Genomic DNA, 20137 nt, shown 5'->3' on the forward strand with positions numbered 1-20137 from the left:
GTATCAAGTATGTAAGTAAGCCCCTCAACCAAGATCAGGGGGACACATTGCACCCTTCATTTAATAAGCCTACGTGCTTTTTATGGCAAATCTAATTCATTCCTTGAGGTTGGAACACGAACTTCAGCTTCCCTTCCAAAATTCCGAGCTGCCTGTTTTGTCACTTGGTGAAGAGCAAGCGACGTGTCCCATAGAAATAGCACCGAGGTTTCATCGTCACCACACGAAGTGGGATCACAGGGCCCGGCTCTTTAACACACATTCACACTTTACCAAATACATTTTAAAAACCTATATTTAAGCACTGACACTGAGCGCTGAGATCTTTGAAAGTAATGTGTTAGCTAAATGCAGCATCAAGAACTCAGCTAATTATCTTAATATTTCATTTGTTAACATGGAATATGATTATAAGGAATTACGCTCCTCATGAGCCTGGTGGGCTGTGTCCATGGGGTCGCTAGGAGTCGGACACGACTGAGCGACTTCCCTTTCACTTTTCACTTTCATGCATTGGAGAAGGAAATGGCACCCCACTCCAGGGTTCTTGCCTGGAGAATCCCAGGGACGGGGGAGCCTGGTGGGCTGCCGTCTCTGGGGTCGCACAGAGTCGGACACGACCGAAGCGACTTAGCAGCAGCAGCAGCAGCAACGCCCCTCATAAATCAACATTCCTAAAGCCTTCAGAATTCAGTAGCTTCCTAAAAAATAAGGTGAAAGTGAAAATGAATAAAAAGCGTATAGGCACGTGCGGACGCACAGACCATAACGCACACCGTGGTGGTTTGTGCTGCAGTCGTGTCTGACTCTCTGTGACCCCGTGGACTTGAGCCGGCCAGGCTCCTCTGTCCGTGGGATTTTCCAGGCAAGAATACTGGAGTGGGTTGCCATTTCCTCCCCCAGGGGATCTTCCCAACCCAGGGATTGAACCCGTGTCTCTTGGGTCTCCTGCGCAGGCCAGCAGATTCCTTATACCACTGCACCACCTGGGAGACCCTCAGTACTCCAGGTAATTGATTAAAATGCCGTAGGTTGGGGTTCCAATTCCCTTCTCTTCCTCCCTGAGTGAAGGAAATGCCATCTTCTGTTCTGAGACGGCCTTAAAGACGTGATGAGTTCTGGGGCCCACCTTGGGTGGGGCCTCATCCAGCTCTTGTGAGTCAGCGGCACTGGAGCAGCTAGACCCCGGAGTGGCCAGTCCTCCCCGGTCCATCCAGAGTCCTCCCCAGCTCATCCAGGACCCAAGGGGCTCCACCCCAGCCTGGGCTTCCGACAGGAAGCCCATGGGGGACTCAGCCTTCAGCCCTGGGAGCACCCTCTGCAAGTGGCTGAGCAGCCCCCTTCTCCCCACCCCAGGACCTGGCCAGTGGACTGCGGGATGCAGGAGATTTTGCCAGAAACCAGTTTCTGCTTCCAGCCCTGGAGTCTCTCCCCAGAGGCAGAGATGATTGGCAGCCCAGAGAGCCAATCACACTCCTTACACCCTGTGAGGCGGTCCATGGACAGCCAGCCCCTCCCAGTTCTTCAGCTCTAACACAGGTGTGCGCGCACACACACACACGCATACACACACTCATTGCACACACATGCAGGCACATACTTACCCAGGCACTGGCCTGTACACACACATGCACACACGTGCACAGAGGGTCTGCAGAGGAGAACAGCAGGTCAGGACCCCAGTGAGCACAGCTGCTGGTCTGAGAGCCCAGGGAAGCATCACCCCGAGCCAACTCCAGAACTGGGGTGCAGTCCCCAGAGAGTGAGCCGAGCTGCTGGGGACCATCCAGAGGTAGAAATGATTCTGAATCACTGCTGCTTGGGCGCCCAGAGAAGTAGGAACAGCATGGGGTGGCCCGAGGGAGTGGGCTGGGGCGACAAGGACAGCAGGGAGGACCCCTTGTCAATGCCCAAGCTGCCTGATGGCACGATGCCCCCAGGGCAGCCCACTCGGCCCCGAGCTTTACTGTCCCAGAAGCCCTGCCGCACAGGCCCACAGCCCTGCAGCCTGGCCTGCACCAGCCCCTAGCTTGCCGCTACAGTCAGTTTGTCCTGAGGAGGAGGGGCTGATGATGCCTGAAGGTCTGTGGTCACGCTCACAGGACCCGCCCCAAGGGTCCGCCAGGCTTCCGGTCCTGAGACCAGCAGACTGTCCAGCGCTGCCGCGCCCCTTTGGTCCAGGCTCTCCTGGAGCTCTCCACCAGGACCTGCTCCACACCTGCCATGATGCAGCCTCCTGGTCCCTGAACTCAGTCCTTCTGTCCCCCTCAATCCCCTGGGTGGAGTCCTGCTGAGCCTGTCTGCCTGGGGGGTCTTAGCCCCCCATCTCCACCACGTTCCATCCCTGCCTAGAACTCCTTCCCCTTCACAGCTGGGGCTGCCCCAGGGCATCTGGTGCCTGAGCCCCGCAGACTTGCTTTGTATTGGAGGGGGACTAAGATGGGAGAACTCAGTCCTACTGGGTGACTGCTGCTGATGGCATGTCCTGAGCTGCTTGGCTGCCTATGTCTGCAGACTTACTGGAGCCTGGTGGTTGTCAAGTTCAAAGTGAGTCCCACTTGGGTTACAGTGGAGCCCCAGATCATCACAGAGTATCCAGGCAGACGTGACCACGTTCCTCAGCCCCAAGTCTCTGGGTGTGGATTGGATGACCAGCATCATTAGGTTGTTAGAGATATTAAAACATTTAAAGCATGAATTTGGGTGTCTGGCTCATAGTAACTATTCAGAAAAGGCAGATTCCCTATCAGGAGTCTAAACCTAGGGAAAGATGCTCCCACCTGGCTCTGGAATTCAAAGATGGAGAGGTACCCATGTGTGAAGGTGATCACCGAGCCAGACACCATGACCCTGCCTCTCCCATTGCATCACTTGTTCAGTTACTGAGACACAGCATCCAATGGTCTCCTGCTCAGCAAAGAGCAACCTTCACTCATAAGAGTCACTGAGGAGGAGAGATTGGATTCCCCTTGTCTTCTCTAATCCAAATTAGGACTTTGGGGAAACCAAGAGTGTGCATTATGGCAGAAAGTGAAGAAGAACTAAAGATCCTCTTGATGAAAGTGAAAGAAGAGAGGGGAAAAGTTGGCTTAAAATTCAACATTCAGAAAACTAAGACCATGGCATCCAGTCCCATCATGTCATGGCAAATAGATGGGGAAACAATGGAAACAGTGAGAGACTTTATTTTTCTGGGCTCCAAAATCACTGCAGATGGTGACTGCAGCCATGAAATTAAAAGATGCTTACTCCTTGGAAGAAAAGCTATGATCAACCTAGATAGCATATTAAAAAGCAGAGACATTACTTTGCCAACAAAGGTCCGTCTAGTCAAGGCTATGGTTTTTCCAGTGGTCATATATGGATGTAAGAGTTGGGCCATAAGGAAAGCTGAGCACGAAGAATTGATGTTTTTGAACTGTGGTGTTGGAGAAGACTCTTGAGAGTCCCTTGGACTGCAAGGAGATCCAACCAGTCCATCCTAAAGGAAACCAGTTCTGGGTGTTCATTGGAAGGACTGATGCTGAAGCTGAAACTTTAATACTTTGGCCACCTGATGGGAAGAGCTGACTCATTTGAAAAGACTCTGATGCTGGGAAAGATTGAGGGTAGGAGAAGAAGGGTATGACAGAGGATGAGATGGTTGGATGGCATCACCAACTGGACGGACATGAGCTTGAGTAAACTCCAGAAGTTGGTGATGGACAGGGAGGCCTGGCGTGCTGCAGTTCATGGGGTCACAAATACTCGGGCACAACTGAGTGACTGAACTGAATTGAACTGAAGACTGTGCATTAATAACCTAGACTAAACAAATTATGTTCAAATTTATAATGTTTGGATCTGGGATAAAAAAAAAAAAAAAGGGTCTCTCTTCAGATTTCCTAAAAGCATCGAGCAACAGCCACCCTTTCCTCCTCCCTGCCTCCCCTCCTTGCTACTCCTCACCTACCGTTTCTCTATACCATCTTCCCAAATCACGAATTTGTGCCGCCATGGTGACGGCCGTCAGCAGGGACAGACTTCAGTGACCAGCTTTTCCCCATATGCTGAAGACTCTGATCATCCAAAGCTCCCCGGTGTCCACCACTGCTTTTCCCAGGGTCCAGATAGCGCCCAGAGTATCACTTACTTTTATTCAAATGCGTACACTTGTTCTGGCTGCAGGAAAGATTTCTTTCTTTTATGTTCATTTCTGTGTGGTATTCTGGAGTATGAGTATGCATCCCATCATCGTAATTGTTTGGCTTTTAACATGCTTTAGCCAATGTGCAAGCTACTGATTCTAAAATCTCTAACAAACTATCGGCGAGCCTGTGGTTGGCCATTCTCTCTAGCCGTAAACGTCCCTGTTTCGAGGAACGACAGAAAAGTGCCGGCAGCTAAACATCGTACTTTGGATCATAATTGGGTTCAATTAACTTAGGTAACATAAATTCTTGGCAGTAAAAGTTGCTTGCTTTGTGATTACATGCCTGTGAGTAGCCAGATTACTGAGACTGGGGGCAGGGCTTATGGAAATTATGTAGTAGAACCAGTCGTTTAATTTCACATGTCAATTGCCTACCAGGAAGCAGGTGATGATTCTGCAGGTCAGGAAAACTGGGGAGGGTCTTGGCGCGCAGATGGGCCGGGAGGGAAGGAGCCTCTGCAGATGCAAGCTCCTGGCCCTCAGCTCCAGTGCGTTCTTCATGCAGAGGAAACAAGCTGCTACACTGACCACAGTCTCTGAAGATTTTTGTCTTGATTCATCTCATAAAACTGTCTCAGCAGCACACTCAGCCTGACAAGGTCCCTCATTACCGAGCGATTTTGCAACTTCCCAGTGGCTTCCTCTTCATCTCTTTTCAAAACTCATAACAAGGGCTCCTTATCTTCTGGTGTCACTTCCGCCCTCAGTGTTGTCAACAAGGTAAAGTTCTTTTAACCAGATGCACTGTCCTTAGAGGGTTACTTCTATTGGAAGGTATCCAAATGAAATCAGAGTTTTTATACAAAGCAAAGCATAACTCTTCCTAATTGTGAATTTGCATCTCTCAATGTTAAACTTTATGCAATCAGGGCACGTATTTTTACATATTTAAATTCTTATTTAAAAAATTCTGATAAAAGGTACTTGGGTCATTTTTCTTAGATATGAAGAGGAGTAACTTAACCTCATTAAAGCCTCATGTTTTTAACATAAAAGCGATTAGGTCTTGCCGATGATTCAGTTGGTGGCTCAGACAATAAAGAATTTGCCTGCAATGAAGGAGAACTGGGCTCCATTCTGTGTCAGGAAGATCCCTAGGAGAAGGGAATGGCCACCCACTCCATTATCCTTGTCTGGGAAATCCACAGACAGAAGAGCCTGGTGGGCTACAGTCCATTGGAAGGACTGATGCTGAAGCGCCAGTACTTTGGCCACCTGATGATGTGAAGACTGGACTCATTGGAAAACACCTTGATGCTGGGAAAGATTGAGGGCAAGAGGAGACGGGGGCGACAGAGGATGAGATGGTTGGATGGCATCACCAACTCGATGGACATAAGTTTTGAGCAAATGCTGGGAGATAATGAAGGACAGGGAAGCCTGGCATGCTGCAGTCCATGAGGTCACAATGATTCAGACATGACTTGGCAACTGAACAACAGTTCAGTTACTTTTGTGAGACGTGATTTCTTGGAAGAAGGAGTCAGTGTTTCAGGCAACTGGATCCACTTTGCAGCAGCACCTGTGTTCTCTAACTGATGGTCTTTCAGAGACAAGGTAGGAAAAAGTGTAACTCAGTGTCCTCAGGTGCTGAGATGGTAATAATCCCCCAGGGCAGGACCTCTGGGGGAGCAAACTACTCAGTGTACCAGCAGGACCCAGAGCCTGGACGGCATCTGGAGGCTCTGCGGGGTCTCCAAGCCGCCAGCCAAATGACTTTCTCCATGATGTGCTCAAGAAAGGATAACGAGCCAAATCAGACACACAACTGCATGGGAATCCTTCCCTGTCAAAATATCACTCTAGATTTAACCGAATCCTGGGCTTTGAAAAATCCATCTCCTCCAAATCTGTATTCCACAAATGCAGCTTTTACAAAATGCATTCAATTTGAAGGGGAAAGCCAATAATTACAATGTTTGAAGATTAAATTTAAATTCTAAAAGTGGCCAAGAGTATCCCTGGGGGATCCAGGTGAGGAATTTGAACTCTGGCGGAGTCTGAGTTTTCAGCGTGTTTCTAAAAATGAAAAGCACCTTCTCCTCTCCTCTCCTACAGATTTCCATGTGCTTGGACAGCCTGCAGAGATGATTCTGGGAGAGGGGTGCTCGCAAGCCTAACTCCGGCCCTGGAAAATAACTGTTGTGTTTGAGGCTTTGCAACGCAAGTTCAGTTCAGTTCAGTTGTTCAGTAATGTCCAACTCTTTGCGACCTCATGAACTGTAGCACACCACATTTCCCTGTCCATCATCAACTCCTGAAGCTTGCTCAAACTCATGTCCACTGAATCGGTGATGTCATCCAACCACCTGGTCCCCTGACATCCCTTTCTCCTCCTGCCTTCAATCTTTCCCAGCATCAGGGTCTTTTCCAGTGAGTCAGTTCTTGGCATCATGTGGCCAAAGCACTGGAGTTTCAGCTTCAGCATCAGTCCTTCCAATGAATATTCAGGACTGATTTCCTTTGAGATTGACTGGTTTGATCTCTTTGCAGTCCAAGGGACTCTCAGGAGTCTTCTCCAACACCACAGTTTAAAAGCATCAATTCTTCAGTGCTCAGCTTTCCTTATGGTCCAAATCTCACATCCATACATGACTATTGGAAAAACAATAGCTTTGGCTAGACGGACCCTTGTTGGCAAAGTAATGTCTCTGCTTTTTAATATGCTGTCTAGGTTGGTCATAGCTTTTCTTCCAAGGAGCAAGTGTCTTTCATGGCTGCAGTCACCATCTGCAGTGATTTTGGAGCCCAAGAAAAGAAAGCCTGTCATTGTTTCCATTGTTTCCCCATCTATTTGCCATGAAGTGATGAAATCGGATGCCATGATCTTTGATTTTTGAACCTTGAGTTTTAAGCCAGTTTTTTCATTCTCCTTTTTCACTTTCAAGAGCCTCTTTAGTTCCTCTTCGCTTTCTGCCATAAGGGTGATGTCATCTGCATATCTGAGGTTTTTTATATTTCTCCTGGCAATCTTGATTCCAGCTTGTGCTTCATTCAGCCCACCATTTAGCATCATGTATTCTGTATAGAAATTAATCAAGCAGGGTGACAATATACAGCCTTAATGTACTCCTTTCCCAATTTGGAACCAATCTGTTATTTCATGTCTGGTCCCAACTGTTGCTTCTTGATCTGCATACAGATTTCTCAGCAGGCAGGTAAGGTGAAAAATGGTAACAATTTGGTATTCCCATCTCTTTAAGAATTTCCACAGTTTGTTGTGATCCATACAAAGGCTTTAATGTAGTCAATGAAGAAGAAATAGATGTTTTTCTGGAACTCTCTTGTTTTTTCTGTGATCCAACAGATGCTGGCAATTTGATCTGGTTCCTCTGCCTTTTCTAAATCCAGCTTGAACATCTGGAAGTTCTTGGTTCACATACTGTTGAAGTTTTGCTTGGAGAATTTTGAGCATTACTTTGCTAGCGTGTGAGATGAGTGCAGTTGTGTGGTAGTTTGAACATTCTTTGGCATTGCCTTTCTTTGGGATTGGAATGAAAACTGACCTTTTCCAGTCCTGTGGCCACTGCTGAGTTTTCCAAATTTGAGGGCATATTGAGTGCAGCACTTTCACAGCATCATCTTTTACGATTTGAGATAGCTCAGCTGGAATTCCATCACCGCCACTAGCCTTGTTCGTAGTGATTCTTCCTAAGGCCTACTTAACTTTCCACTCCAGGATGTCTGGCTCTAGGTGAGTAATCACACCATCATGGTTATCTGGGTCATGATGATCTTTTTGTACAGTTCTTTTGTGTATTCTTGCCACATATTCTTAATATCTTCTGCTTCTCTTAGGTCCATATCATTTCTGTCCTTTATTGAGCCCATCTTTGCATGAAATATTCCCTTGGTATCTCTAATTTTTTTGAGGAGATGTCAATTCTTTCCCTTTCTAGTGTTTTCCTCTATTTCTCTGCATTGATCATTGAGGAAGGCTTTCTTATCTCTCCTTGCTGTTCTTTGGAACTCTGCATTCAGATGAATACATCTTTCCTTTTCTCCTTTTCCTTTTGCTTCTTTTCTTTTCTAAGCTATTTGTAAAGCCTTCTCAGACAACCATTTTGCCTTTTTGCATTTCTTTTTCTTGGGGATGTTATTGATCACTGCCTTCTGTACAATGTCATAAACCTCCATCCATAGTTCTTCAGGCACTCCGTCTATCAGATCTAATCCCTTGAATCTATTTCTCACTTCCACTGTATAATTGTAAGGGATTTGATTTAGGTCATACCTGAATGGTCTAGTGGTTTTCCCTACTTTCTTCAATTTAAGTCTGAATTTGGCAATAAGGAGTTCATGATCTGAGCCACAGTCAGCTCCTAGTCTTGTTTTTGCTGACTGTATAGAGCTTCTCCATCTTTGGTCGCAAAGAATATAATCAATCTGATTTCAGTGTTGACCATCTGGTGATGTCCATGTGTAGCCATGTCCAGCTCCTATGTGCTGCATTAATATATGTGTACTGATGCTTTTGAACTGTGGTGTTGGAGAAGACTCTTGAGAGTCCCTTTGACAGCAAGGAGATCCAACCAGTCAATCCTAAAGGAGATCAGTCCTGAATATTCATTGGAAAGACTGATGTTGAAGCTGAAACTCTAATACTTTGGCCACCTGATGCAAAGAGCTGACTCATTGGAAAAGGCCCTGATGCTGGGAAAGATTGAGGATGGGAGGAGAAGGGAACAACTGAGGTTGAGATGGTTGGATGTCATCACCGACTCAATGGACATGAGTTTGAGTAAACTCTGGGAGTTGGTGATGGACAGGGAGGCCTGGCGTGCTATAGTCCATGGGGTCGCAGAGTCGGATACCACTGAGCAACTGAACTCAACTGAGCTGAACTGCTTTCTAGGTATGTTCTGGGGGGCATTGTTGGGGGGTGGGTATCAGCCACCAGGCGAACGGACCCCTTTCCCTTCTGAAATACTGAGGATTTCTCAGAGATGCTCATGGCTGGCTTTGCTGACAGGTCAGCCTCTTTTGGAATTGCTGACTCCCTGGTCTGCTCGAGCTTCCTATTTGAGATAGAATTTCAGCTGCATCTTTCTGTGATGCCGTCCTATTCACCAAGCAACTTTGTTTAAAGTCGCTGATTTGTTCAGGTCACCTGTCCTCAGGGAAGTGTGGGGCAGGATCCTGGGACTCACACAGCAGCTGTGGGCATATCTCCTTCCTGAACAGGCCATGCTGGTGGGACCTGGGGAACCAGAACCTCTGGCTGAGAGGATCCTGTTTATCTGCCCCAGTGGCCTAGAAATGTGTATCCCGAGGCTTCCCTGGGGAACAATAGGAGAGGAAAGGAAGTGGTGGATATGGAAAAGGAGACGTGACCAGAGGGGAGGGTGGACAGCACACCAGGCAGGCGGCATCTGAGCCCTGCCCCCGGGGTTGGGGGCAGGAACCCGCATCCTCAGATCAGGAGAATGTGTGGTTGGTGTCTGGGGAAAGGAGAAGTGGATGCCATCGGACGGAGGAGAGAGACCCCCAGAGGCTGCACAAGCCCCTTAGGTGGCAGAATGCTGCCCCCCGATGTGGGGTCACCACAGACAGATTCCAAAGCCCCTGGAGGCCCCTGCGCCCGCTTCCAGGGAGCAGGCATGAGTAGTGAGTACAGCTTTACTGCTGTGGAGGCCAGACAAAGCGGCACCTCCAGCGACAAAGCGGCACCGCCAGCCACAAAGCGACACCCGCCAGCGTGTGTGTGCAATGCCCTGACTTTATAGATTTATAGTCTGTGTGTCTGTCACCACACCCATCACCCCAAAAGTCCCCTCGTACCCATCTCCAGTTGATCCAGGATCCCATGCCGAGTCCCAGAAACCGCTTGTCTTTTTTCCATCTCTAGAGATGTGCCTTTTCAGGAAATGTCATAGAGATGGGATCCTACAATATAGAGACATTTCTTCAGGCTTCCTTCATGTACACAGTGATTTTTAGGTGTAGCCTACAGCAGTAACTGCTTGTTTTAGAAAAAATAGCATTCCATTATACAGCTTTACCACTTTTTATTTTTCTGACCTATGTATGCCTCTGAAAGTTGTTTTCAGTTTGGGAAAATCATGAATGATGCAGTCTACACATAGATGTTTCTGCATGGACACCTTCTCATTTCTGGGGAGGTTCCTAGCCAAGGCCTTGCTGGGTTAGACACCAAGTGTAATGTTGGCTGTCAGAGAAACAGCCAAGAAATTTTCCAAGGTGACCGCACTGTCTTCCCTTCTGGCCAGCAGCGCCTGGGGTCACTGATTCTCCTCTCTTCTGCCCACTCACCGTCCTGTCTGTGGTCTTCACCATGGCCTTGAGGGGTCCATAGCGCCATCTCAGTGTAATTTTAATATGCATGTTACTGACAACAAATGACGTTAAACTTCTTCTCAGGTGCTTTTTATCTGTTTACATATTTTCTTGAGTGAAATGGCTATTCAAAGCTCTGTTCTCTTTCTAAATTATTATTTCCTTATTTTTGGCTGTGCCGGGTCTTCACTGCTGCACGGGCTTCCTCTAGCTGCGGAGAGCGGGGGCTGCTCTCTGGTTGTGGGGCTCTGCTTCTCATCTCCATGGCTTCTCTTGCTGCAGAGCAGAGGCTCTTGGTGCCCGGCTTCAGCAGTCGTGGCTCCCGAGCTCGAGAGCACAGGCTCAGCAATCATGGAGCATGGATTTAGTTGCCTTGGCATGTGGAATCTTCCCAGATTAGGGACTGAACCTGTGTCTCCTGCATTGGCAGGTGGATTCTTTACCACTGAGCCAACAGGGAAGCCCTGATCATTTTTTTTTTAATTGCGTTGTTTAACTGATGGAGCTGTAAGAATTTTTCACAGGCCTGTTTTCCCCAAATACAATTTACGAATATTTTCTCCAAGCCTCTGTCAAGTATTTCCATTTTCTTCATGGCATCTCTTGAAGCACAAAGGTTTTAATTTTAATAAAATCAAAATTACCTTTCTTCTATGAATCATGCCTCTGTTTTTGTATCTAAGAACTCTTTGCCTAACTCAGGATCATGAAGAATTTAACCTATGTTTTATTCCACAATTTCTGCAGTTTTATGTCTTACGTTAAATTTATGGTCCATTTCAAGTTAATTTTGGGGTTTGGCTGAAGATAGAAACATACAATTTTTTTTGCATGGAGTTATAGAATTGTTGAAAAGATCATGTTTCCAGCTCTGAATTGCCTTTATGTCTTTGTTGAAAACCTATTGGCCACATAATTAAGGTTTTAGTTCTAGACTCTGTTCTGTTGAGTTTATCTGGATGCCTCTCTCTATGGCAAAATCACACTATCCTATTGACTATAGCTTTATAATAATTTTGATATAAGATAGAGTAAATCTTCCAACTTGTTCTTCTTTTCCAAAATTATTTTGATTATTCTATGTCCTTTATATTTCTTTGTTCCTTTTAGGATCACTTTGTCGGTATCTATTTTTAAAAGCTTGACAGGGATTGTATTGACTCTATAGATTACTTTAGGAAGAAAAAATCTTTTTAAAAGTCTTTTTATTTTGTATTAGAGTGTAGCTGATTAACAGTGTTGTGATCGTTTCTGGTGAAGTGAACGGACTCAGCCATACGCACACATGTATCCATTCTCCCACAAACTCCCCTCCCAGAGAAAAGCCATCTTAATGGCATTGTCTTCTGGCCCATAAGCATGGAATGTCTTTGGTTTTTAGCTCTTCTTTAATCTTGCTCTGGGACAGGCTGCAGTTTTCAGTGTCTAAGTCTTGTAAGTTTTCTGTAAAATCACTCCTAAGCATTGTATTCTTTTGATACTATGGTGAATGCACTATTTTTCCTAATCTCATTTTCAGATTATTCACAGCTCATATATAGAACATTCAAAACATGAAGGTCACGGCATCCAATATCATGGCCATGATTTAATGGCAAACAGATGGGGGGAAAGTAGAAACAGTGATATATTTTATTTTCTTTTGCTCCAAAATCACTGCAGACAGTGACTACAACTATGAAATCAAAAGACGCTTGCTCCTTGGAAGAAAAGCTATGACAAACCTAGACATTGTATTAAAAAGCAAAGATATCACTTTGCCAACAAAGGTCTGTATAGTCAAAGCTTTGGTTTTTCCAGTAGCCATGTATGAATGTGAGTGTTGGACCATAAATAAGACTGAGCACTGAAGAATTGATGCTTTTGAACTGTGGTGTTGGAGAAGACTCTTGAGAGTCCCTTGGATAGCAAGGAGATCCAACCAGTCAATCCTAAAGGAAATCAGTCCTGAATATTCATTGGAAGGGCAGATGCTGAAGCTGAAACTCTAATACTCTGGCCACCTGATGTGAAGAACTGACTCATTGAAAAAGACCCTGATGCTGGGAAGATAAAGGCAGGAGGAGAAGGAGGCGACAGAGGGTGAGAAGGTTGGATGGCATCACTGACTCAATGGACATTAGTTTGAGCAAGCTCTGGGAGATGGTGAAGGACAAGGAAGGCTGGCGTGCTGCAGTCCATGGGGTTGCATAGAGTAGGACACAGCTTAGCAACTGAACAACACCATAAATAAAAATGCAATTTGCTTCTTACATTGATCTTATATTATGCAACATCGCTAAGCTTGTTTTTCACGTCTAGTAGTTTTTTTCTCTGAAACCTTCAGTGTTCTCTTCATACAAAATCAGATTTTCTTCACACACAGTTTTGCTTTTCTCTCAGTCATAATGGCTCTGATTTTCTTGTTACTGTTGTGCGGCTGGACCCTCCGGTTCCGAGTTGGACAGCTGTGTTGAGGTCTGATGTGTTTGCCCTGTGTGTTATCTTAGCAGAGAGAATTCTCTCTCACCACCGAGTAGGATGTGAGCTGAGAGATTTTAGTAAATGTCCTTTATCAAGCCAAGAACGTTCCCTTCTATTCCTAGTTTAATTGAATGTGTTTTGCCCCAAGTAGATGGTGGATTTGTCAAATGCTTTTTTGCATCCTTGGAGATGATCGTGTAGATCTTTGTCCCTTGTTCTATTAATATGATTGACTTCATGAAATCATTTTTAGATGTTTCACCAGCTTTATATTCTTGGAACAGATCCCACTTGGCAATTGATCTGTTTTCTGTGTTGCTAGATTCAGCTTGCTAAAATTTTGTTAAGGGTTTTTCCATCTATATTCACGAGGGATGCTGGCCTGCAGTTTCCTTTGTTTGCGATGTCTCTGTCTGGCTTCGGTGGCAGAGCCATCCTGGATCTTTTAGGCAATAGAGTGTAGAGAATCTGGATTCCAATCCCCCCTCAGGAGGGTTGTTGGTTTGGCTGCCTGTTTGTTTACGTCTTTCCTGGATGACGGTGGCATCTGTTTCCCCTGGAGCCGCAGCCGCTGACATCTTGTTTGTCTTGTTCGGGGTTTTCTGGTTGCTGTTTCTTTCTCTGCCCAGCTTCCCAGCGGTCATCCCTGCATCTGCAGAGCTTATGCTCAACCAACAACCAGTCAGAATCTGCGCTCAAGCGTCCCGCCTCTGCCAATGGATTTGTCTCTGGGTTCAAGAGTGCCTTCAAAGTCCAAGTGGTTTCAAGCCCGTACCCACTTGGAGATCCACTGAGCTTTCACAGGTCTTCTCTGGACTTGAGTGCTGGGGAGACTGGGGATGGTAGAGAAGTCTCATTGTGTCTTTTCTGTATCTCCCTGGTTAATTTCTAGCTAGTCTGCGGCTTGTCACAATCAAACCAAGGACCTCAAACTAGGGGAACAGCTGGGCATGCCTGTTTACTCGGCACAGAGACCATTACTGATTTCAGATGATGCTAACTGGCAGGGCTTTAACCACCCTCTGTTCCAAATCAAGAAGCTCCCTCCAGTAGTGAAGCTGCTGGTAATTCCGGGCCTGCCATGATTGCTTAGGACCACCAGATGGTCACGAGGTGGGCGGGGTGGGAGCAGCGCCACCCAGGAACGCCAGTTTCCTCCCCTGAGTCCAGCAGCTTGTCAGGACTGAGTGCATCTCAGCTTACCGGGAGGGTTGGTCAGCTTCCAGGACAGAGGAATGGCTGTTTTGATCACGTGTCTGGTCACAGCTCCTTCTGGGGAGACGATGGGGTGCCCCCCCAGAAGCCCGGTGCCAACCCCCGTTTCCACCTCGCTTCCCATCCCGCCGGCTGCCTGCCAGGGCCTCTGGTTCCCGCCCGTGCCCTGCTCTGGGCCGGCTGTGCGGCTGCAGGCACACGACAGCGGCTTCTGCCGGCGCCAGGGAGGAGGCCTGACAAGTGGTGTTTCCACGTCCACAGCCCTCGAGGAGGTGCTGTTACCTCCAGGAGGCAAAATGCCCAGGATCTACCCACGGAACTCCACCCTGTGAAATGCTTCAGAATCGCTCCGTTCTCGATCACGCGCCCTTTCTTCCAGATGAAGGTTTGGATCCACGTTTCTCTGTGACGAGTCTCTGCTGAGTGCTCAGCCTCAGCTGCGTTTAGAGAGCAGTTTAACAGACGCCGAGCAGCATGGCTTCCATCCAGGGCCATTAGAAAACCCATCTTTCCAGGACACCCCTCACACTTCCAGGATCCCAGATGGGACTCGCCTGGACGTGCCTACCTTTCCCGGGCAGCTGCCCGTCTTTGCTGTGAAAGTATCACCGCGCCCAGGACGGCACGTATGCGCCCCGGTCCCCAAGGGGCTGTTTCCGTTTGTCTCCACGTGCAGCGCCAGCTTTAGTTCTTCTTCCAGCGTTCAGCAGTCGTGTCTCAGCCTCCCGGCCCTCGACCCCTCCCCTCTCCCTGCGCCCCTCACCACGTCTTGCCCTAGTCTTGGTCTGTTCCTTCCGTTTGTCACCTGCTCCGTCCCCCCACCCACGGCAGATGAACACTAAGGTGCCGTGGCTTCATGCTCACGCTGCAGTCAGCAGGGCGCGGTTGTGATTCACAGGAAGACCCTCAGCTCATCAGCACCCTTAACATCACCTCTGACTGCACGTTCATGCGTCCCACTGAGCAACTATCTCAGCTCTCCTAGGTTATGACGGAAAACCGACGACTGTTTGCATGAATAACTAGGCAATACTGGTCCCATGAAGCTCCCTGACTGCGGGCACGATCCATCGTGGGTGTTTAAAGCTGCCTCTCGGTGTTCCATATGGTCTGTATTTCTGCATATCTATCCTTCAACCTCTGTTACTCATTATATCCTTGGTTTCACTAAAATTTTACGCTTTTTGTGTTTCACATCAGCTTGATCTGCTGGAATGTATATGCATTGTGTTAAATCATGAGGTATATAACTAGTATTTAATATGTCCTATAAATATCTTCTTCAGTGTTCTTCAGGGTAATTGGGACCTCAAAGGATTTGGTTCAGATCCAAATACATACACATTCTGTATTTTAGGTCAGTGTTTTTTTAAAAAAAGAAAATACCACACATCGAAAAGTGTTTACTTTGTTGGACAAACCAAACGTGTTCTCAAAAAATGACCGGTGCTTAGGAAAAGTTATTATTATTCAGTAGCTCTAAAACAAACCAGCTGAGCTTATGACCCAGCGGGAAACCAACGTATCCAGTATTTACATTCGACACCAGCTTTGTAATCACTGACTTGTGTGAAAACTGGTGCAGAACTTCTGTAAACTCTTTGCTGTTTTTGATACCTGCTTTTTGTTCTGTTTTGTAAAAATGATAATCTTGAGAAAATAAATTGTCAGTGTTGAATAAAAAAAATTATTAATTCAATGGATCATGGTAAATACAAGAAGTTTTAAGCTTACTATGGAAATAGAGCTATTTCTCTAAGAATTTTCTTTTTTTTTTTTTTCTGATTTTTGTCTCTTGGTGTCCTGCACTTCAAATTCCTTTAAGCATTTAATTGTGCACACCTCTGCTTCCTCTTTAGGGGCTTCCCAGGTGGTGCTAGTGGTAAAGAACCTGCCTGCCAATGCAGGAGACATAAGAGACATGGGTTCGATGCCTGGGTGAGGAAGATCCCCTGGAGGAGGGCATAGATACCCACTTCAATATTATCAAGCCTGGAGAATCCCACCAACAGAGGAGCCTGGGGGGTCTATGGTCCATAGGATCACAAAGAGTTGGACGTGACTGAGGGGACTAAGCATGCACTCACTGATTCTCTTAAAGGATTCTAAGACTTTTTTTTTTTTTTACTGAAGAGCAGTGAGTGTCGTTGCCCTGGTCATAGGCACTAGGCTTGCAGGTTGTTGCCATTTAGAGAAACTGATGAACAGACATGGATTCTTTCCATAGGATTTCTTACAACCGATGTACCAATACACCTACAATTATCTGACAGTGAAAAGTTTAATGAAAAAAACATGTTCAAGAGGTAAAATCTGCAGCCAACAAATGCTTAGGTTTTCAAATTCCTGATGCTCAGAGCATGAGCAGCTGCAGAGGAGAAACCAGCTCGCCCTCATCTCCAGCTCTCATGGCTCAGGGCAGAGGTGGTCCCATCTCCCCACCCAGTCACCCGGAGGATCAGAGGAGCTTAAGAGGGAGGGTGGAGTTACCTTTCCATCACAGTTCAGGCTCACACGCATCCTCGGAAGGCTCTCTTCATGAGTAATACACAGTACAAGTCAAAATAATTTTTCCACAGATGACACACATCACTCCAGGACACGGGCATGGGTTGTCCTGGAGGAGGAACAGCCTCGAGCTGGCGGATGAAGATGTTCTGAGAACCTCCAGGGTAGGCTACGGCATGGCTGGGTGCAGAGACAGCCAGGTGCTGGGCACTTCCCGTGCATGGAGACGGTCTGTCCACTGCAGCCCTCTGAGGAGTGAGCTCCACGCATCTGCCTCTTGTAGACAGAGACCCTGTGTAGGGGGTCAGACGGAGGACACGGCTTAGAGAGGAGGCTGAGACAAGCAGGGAGGCCATGCCCGAGGCCCAGGGGACCGGGGTTGTCTCTGGACAGGGCACCAACACAGGGAGCTTTCTGCCCACCAGCGCATCAGCAGAGGGGTGCCCTTGCATCTGTCCCAGTGACCTCACCATGCCTGTCCAGAGCATAGAAAGACCATCCATTCCAAGAGGCGCCCCAGGCCCAGGGCTTCAGTGTGGAGGAGTCCAAGTGGCGCGGCTCAGCTGCCCACTGCAGGGGCTGCATCATGCTCCCCTGGGTGAGCCTGACGCTTGGAGGCTCCCTGGGGACCACTGGCCTCCACGTCGCCATCACTTACCTGGAGTGCAGGGAGGGAACGTGGGCTCGGGAGGGGCAGCAGGCCGAGGGCCGTGAGAGCATCACTAGGGTCTTGAGTGTGCCCCCGACAGTCCCGACGTTCTCCACATCTCTGACAAAAGGATGCAAAGAACCAAAAGCATGCAGATAGTCCTCTGGGTTCAAGGAGCCAGTCAGCAGGGCTGCACCTGATGGTCGGGCAGAGCGCGTCCACGGGCTGGATGGGCTGTGCCAAATCCTCAGCCATCCCCAAGGGCCCCTCAGATCCCCCAGGCAACCACACACATGCGCCCCCTGCCCCAAACTCTCAATCAGCACTTCTGTTTCAAAGGCACTCTTTGAGAGCGGAGGGCTGGAACCAACGCGCTGAATGTTCTCCAGCAGTAAATAAAGGGGAACACCTGAGAAATTCTGAAATGACAAATACACCCAAACATGGTCGCGGAGGGGGCTCGTGCTCAAGAGGCCACGGCAGGGTGAAGGCCAGTCCTGGAGGACTTCAGCCTCCATGGCGGACTTCTCAGAAGCCCTCCCCAGTGTCAGAGGTGAGGGCAGACACAGGAGCCTTCCTGGGAATCCTGTCAGCTTCAGGAAAAATGAAGAATGGAGACTGCCCGTGCCCATGAGAGGCACTCCATCTCCATGAGTGTTAAAACTAAGCATTCAAATTCTCTCTGCCCTTCCCTATCTGCCAGGGCTGTCCTCAGGATGGGAAGCCCCAGGTGGTGTCTGGATGCTCACGTGATGAACGCTGTCCTCAGGTGTGAAGCCCCAGTGTGATGTCTGAGTATTCACGTGGAGGAGGCTGCACTCAGGTGTGAAGCCTCAGGGTGGTCTATGGATGTTCACATGGTGGGGAAGCTGTCCTCAGGGTGTGAAGCCCCAGCCCGGTGTCTGTGTGCTCACGTGGTGAGTGCTATCCTGAGGTGTGAAGCCCCCGGTGGTGTCTGGACACTCAGGTGGCAGGTCCTTCGTGGCCGCTGGGCTGCAGAGGGCAGCACCGTGAAGGTGTGGTTCCTGCTTCACTGCTGTACCTCCTGCAGATGCCGCTCCCTCCGCTCCACCGCAGCATCTGCACCGGCCAGCTGGAGAAGTTAGCAGATAATTACCCAGCATGCGTCATGGGGAGCCAGTTATTAAGGCCCTGATTAACTGCCTTGGAGGATACACTGAGTGGGTCTGAATTCGTGCCTGGTCAGGCCGGCTAGGAATCCGGAGCAGGAATCATCCTCGCGTGGCTCACCCTCTGATGCAGCCCTTCTCCTGGAGCCGTGGGTGCCCCCACCCCGTCCGGGCAGTGTCAGACCGGCCCTAGGGTGGAGACGGCTCCGGCTGAGTGGGCGGAGCTGGCGGCCCTAGGCGGGGTGGGAGGCGGCCCCAGGCGGGTGGGAGCCGGCCTCACACACAGTGAGCCCGCTGCTCTTGTCCCGCTTACGCCCCTGGACTCTACGGCCTCCTGAAACATGTGCTTTTATCCTTATTTCACGTGAACACATCTCACCCTGGTGAACTCACAGCCTCCCAACCTCGTGTTTTTCTCCCAGGAGCCACTGAACGACTGGCAGTAGCCACTCGAGTAAGGGTGCGTGTGGCCCCGCGGAGGAGACGGCTGTGTGATGTTGGCCGTAGTGCTCAACCTCTGCGGGCCCCGGGGCCTCGCTGACAACGCCTCGCTCAGGCTCCGTGCAGAGCGAAGGGGGAGACGCGTGGATGCCAGCAGCGCCGCCCCTCGGCTGGAGGCAGGGAGGGCGAGGCCGCGACCCCTCCTGCCTTCATCACCACCTGTGCCAGGACCACAGAGGTGACACAGGAACCTCCTTTCAGCATTTAATCGCCCCTCTCACACCAGGCTCACTGGGCACCAGGTGGGCATCACGGGGCCTCCAGCCGCCTGCCCTGTTCCAAGCCAGCTTCCTTCACCCACGTGGGACTGGGTCAAGGTCACCTCATACCTGCAGCCACAGGCACCGGCTCCTTCCAGAGAGGATGATCCAGGGGTCCCCAGAAATGAGGGGCTGTAGAGAAGCACCCATCTCACTGAGATTCACGTCCCGGGGCGCCCCCGGTCTGGTTCAGAACCCCACACCCCGGAGAGCCACTGGGTGCTTAGCCTCTCAGTACCCAGCACAAGTCCAGAAAGTTTTCATCAGTAATAGAAACCTCACAAGGCACTGTCTGAACAACAAGGTAAATTGCCGGGGTCCAGCCCCGGCTGATCCAGGGTATTCGAAGGAGAGACGGCATAGGCGAGGGTCAGGAAACAACTGCTTAATTAAACTTTAATTAAGGATATAAAGAGTACTAGAATAAGGATAGCTCAGTGAGGAAATTCAGTGGAGAAAAGAGGCTGAAATAAGGATAGCTCAGTGAGGAAATTCAGTGGAGAAAAGAGGCTGAAATAAGGATAGCTCAGTGAGGAAATTCAGTGGAGAAAAGAGGCTGAGTAGCTTGGTTTACACGGGAGACCAATAAAACTTCAAGACAAGAAGTTTGCACCACTTACGTAGGCCGCAGGCGTCCTTCCGTTCTCCCGAAGGAGAGGAGACACTGAGGCCTCCCTGATCGGATCTTAGAAGCCCAGGCATAATTAGCAAGCATGGTGGGTTCCACGCTCCAGATGGAGACTCAGCCAGAATTTGGGAGAGAGAGTGACATGGGGAGACCAAGTTTCAGTGAACAAGGCCCGCACTTTATTTTCCAAAGTAGTTTTTATACCTTAAGTTATGCATAGAGGATAATGGGGGAAGGGGTAGAGTCATGCAGCAAGCCAGGCTTTCTTCCTGCAAACTTATCATATGCAAAAGT

General features: G+C 48.6%; 1 protein-coding gene across 5 annotated transcripts; it reads right to left on the reverse strand.

Annotated features, from left to right (window-relative positions):
- Positions 1 to 16429: 16429 nt before the first annotated feature.
- Positions 16430 to 19868, reverse strand: LOC123331342. Of its 5 annotated transcripts, XR_006547917.2 has the most exons (5): positions 19836 to 19868; positions 19285 to 19347; positions 18074 to 18417; positions 17334 to 17520; positions 16430 to 16967 (listed from the first exon to the last, which is right to left on the reverse strand). XR_006547917.2 is itself a non-coding variant. In XM_044935037.2 (2 exons), the coding sequence occupies exons 1-2, from the start codon at positions 17993 to 17995 to the stop codon at positions 16757 to 16759; spliced, it is 873 nt and encodes a 290-aa protein (XP_044790972.1). In that variant the 5' UTR covers positions 17996 to 18066; the 3' UTR covers positions 16430 to 16756. The 5 variants fall into 5 exon arrangements, 1 of the variants encoding a protein (XP_044790972.1); XR_006547916.2 differs by having other exon boundaries at positions 18074 to 19347; positions 19836 to 19856; XR_006547918.2 differs by lacking the exons at positions 19285 to 19347; positions 19836 to 19868 and having other exon boundaries at positions 18239 to 18883.
- Positions 19869 to 20137: the final 269 nt, after the last annotated feature.

Source organism: Bubalus bubalis, chromosome 23 (assembly GCF_019923935.1).
Source record: "Bubalus bubalis isolate 160015118507 breed Murrah chromosome 23, NDDB_SH_1, whole genome shotgun sequence".
In the NCBI taxonomy this organism is placed as follows: Eukaryota; Metazoa; Chordata; class Mammalia; order Artiodactyla; family Bovidae; genus Bubalus; species Bubalus bubalis.

Coding starts and splice junctions, on each gene's coding strand:
- LOC123331342 (XM_044935037.2), bottom strand. CDS start 17,995: ATGCTTAGTTTTAACACTCATGGAGATGGAGTGCCTCTCATGGGCACG. Junction 16,968..17,333: donor GTTCCCTCCCTGCACTCCAG/GTAAGTGATGGC, acceptor CCCCCTACACAG/GGTCTCTGTCTACAAGAGGC.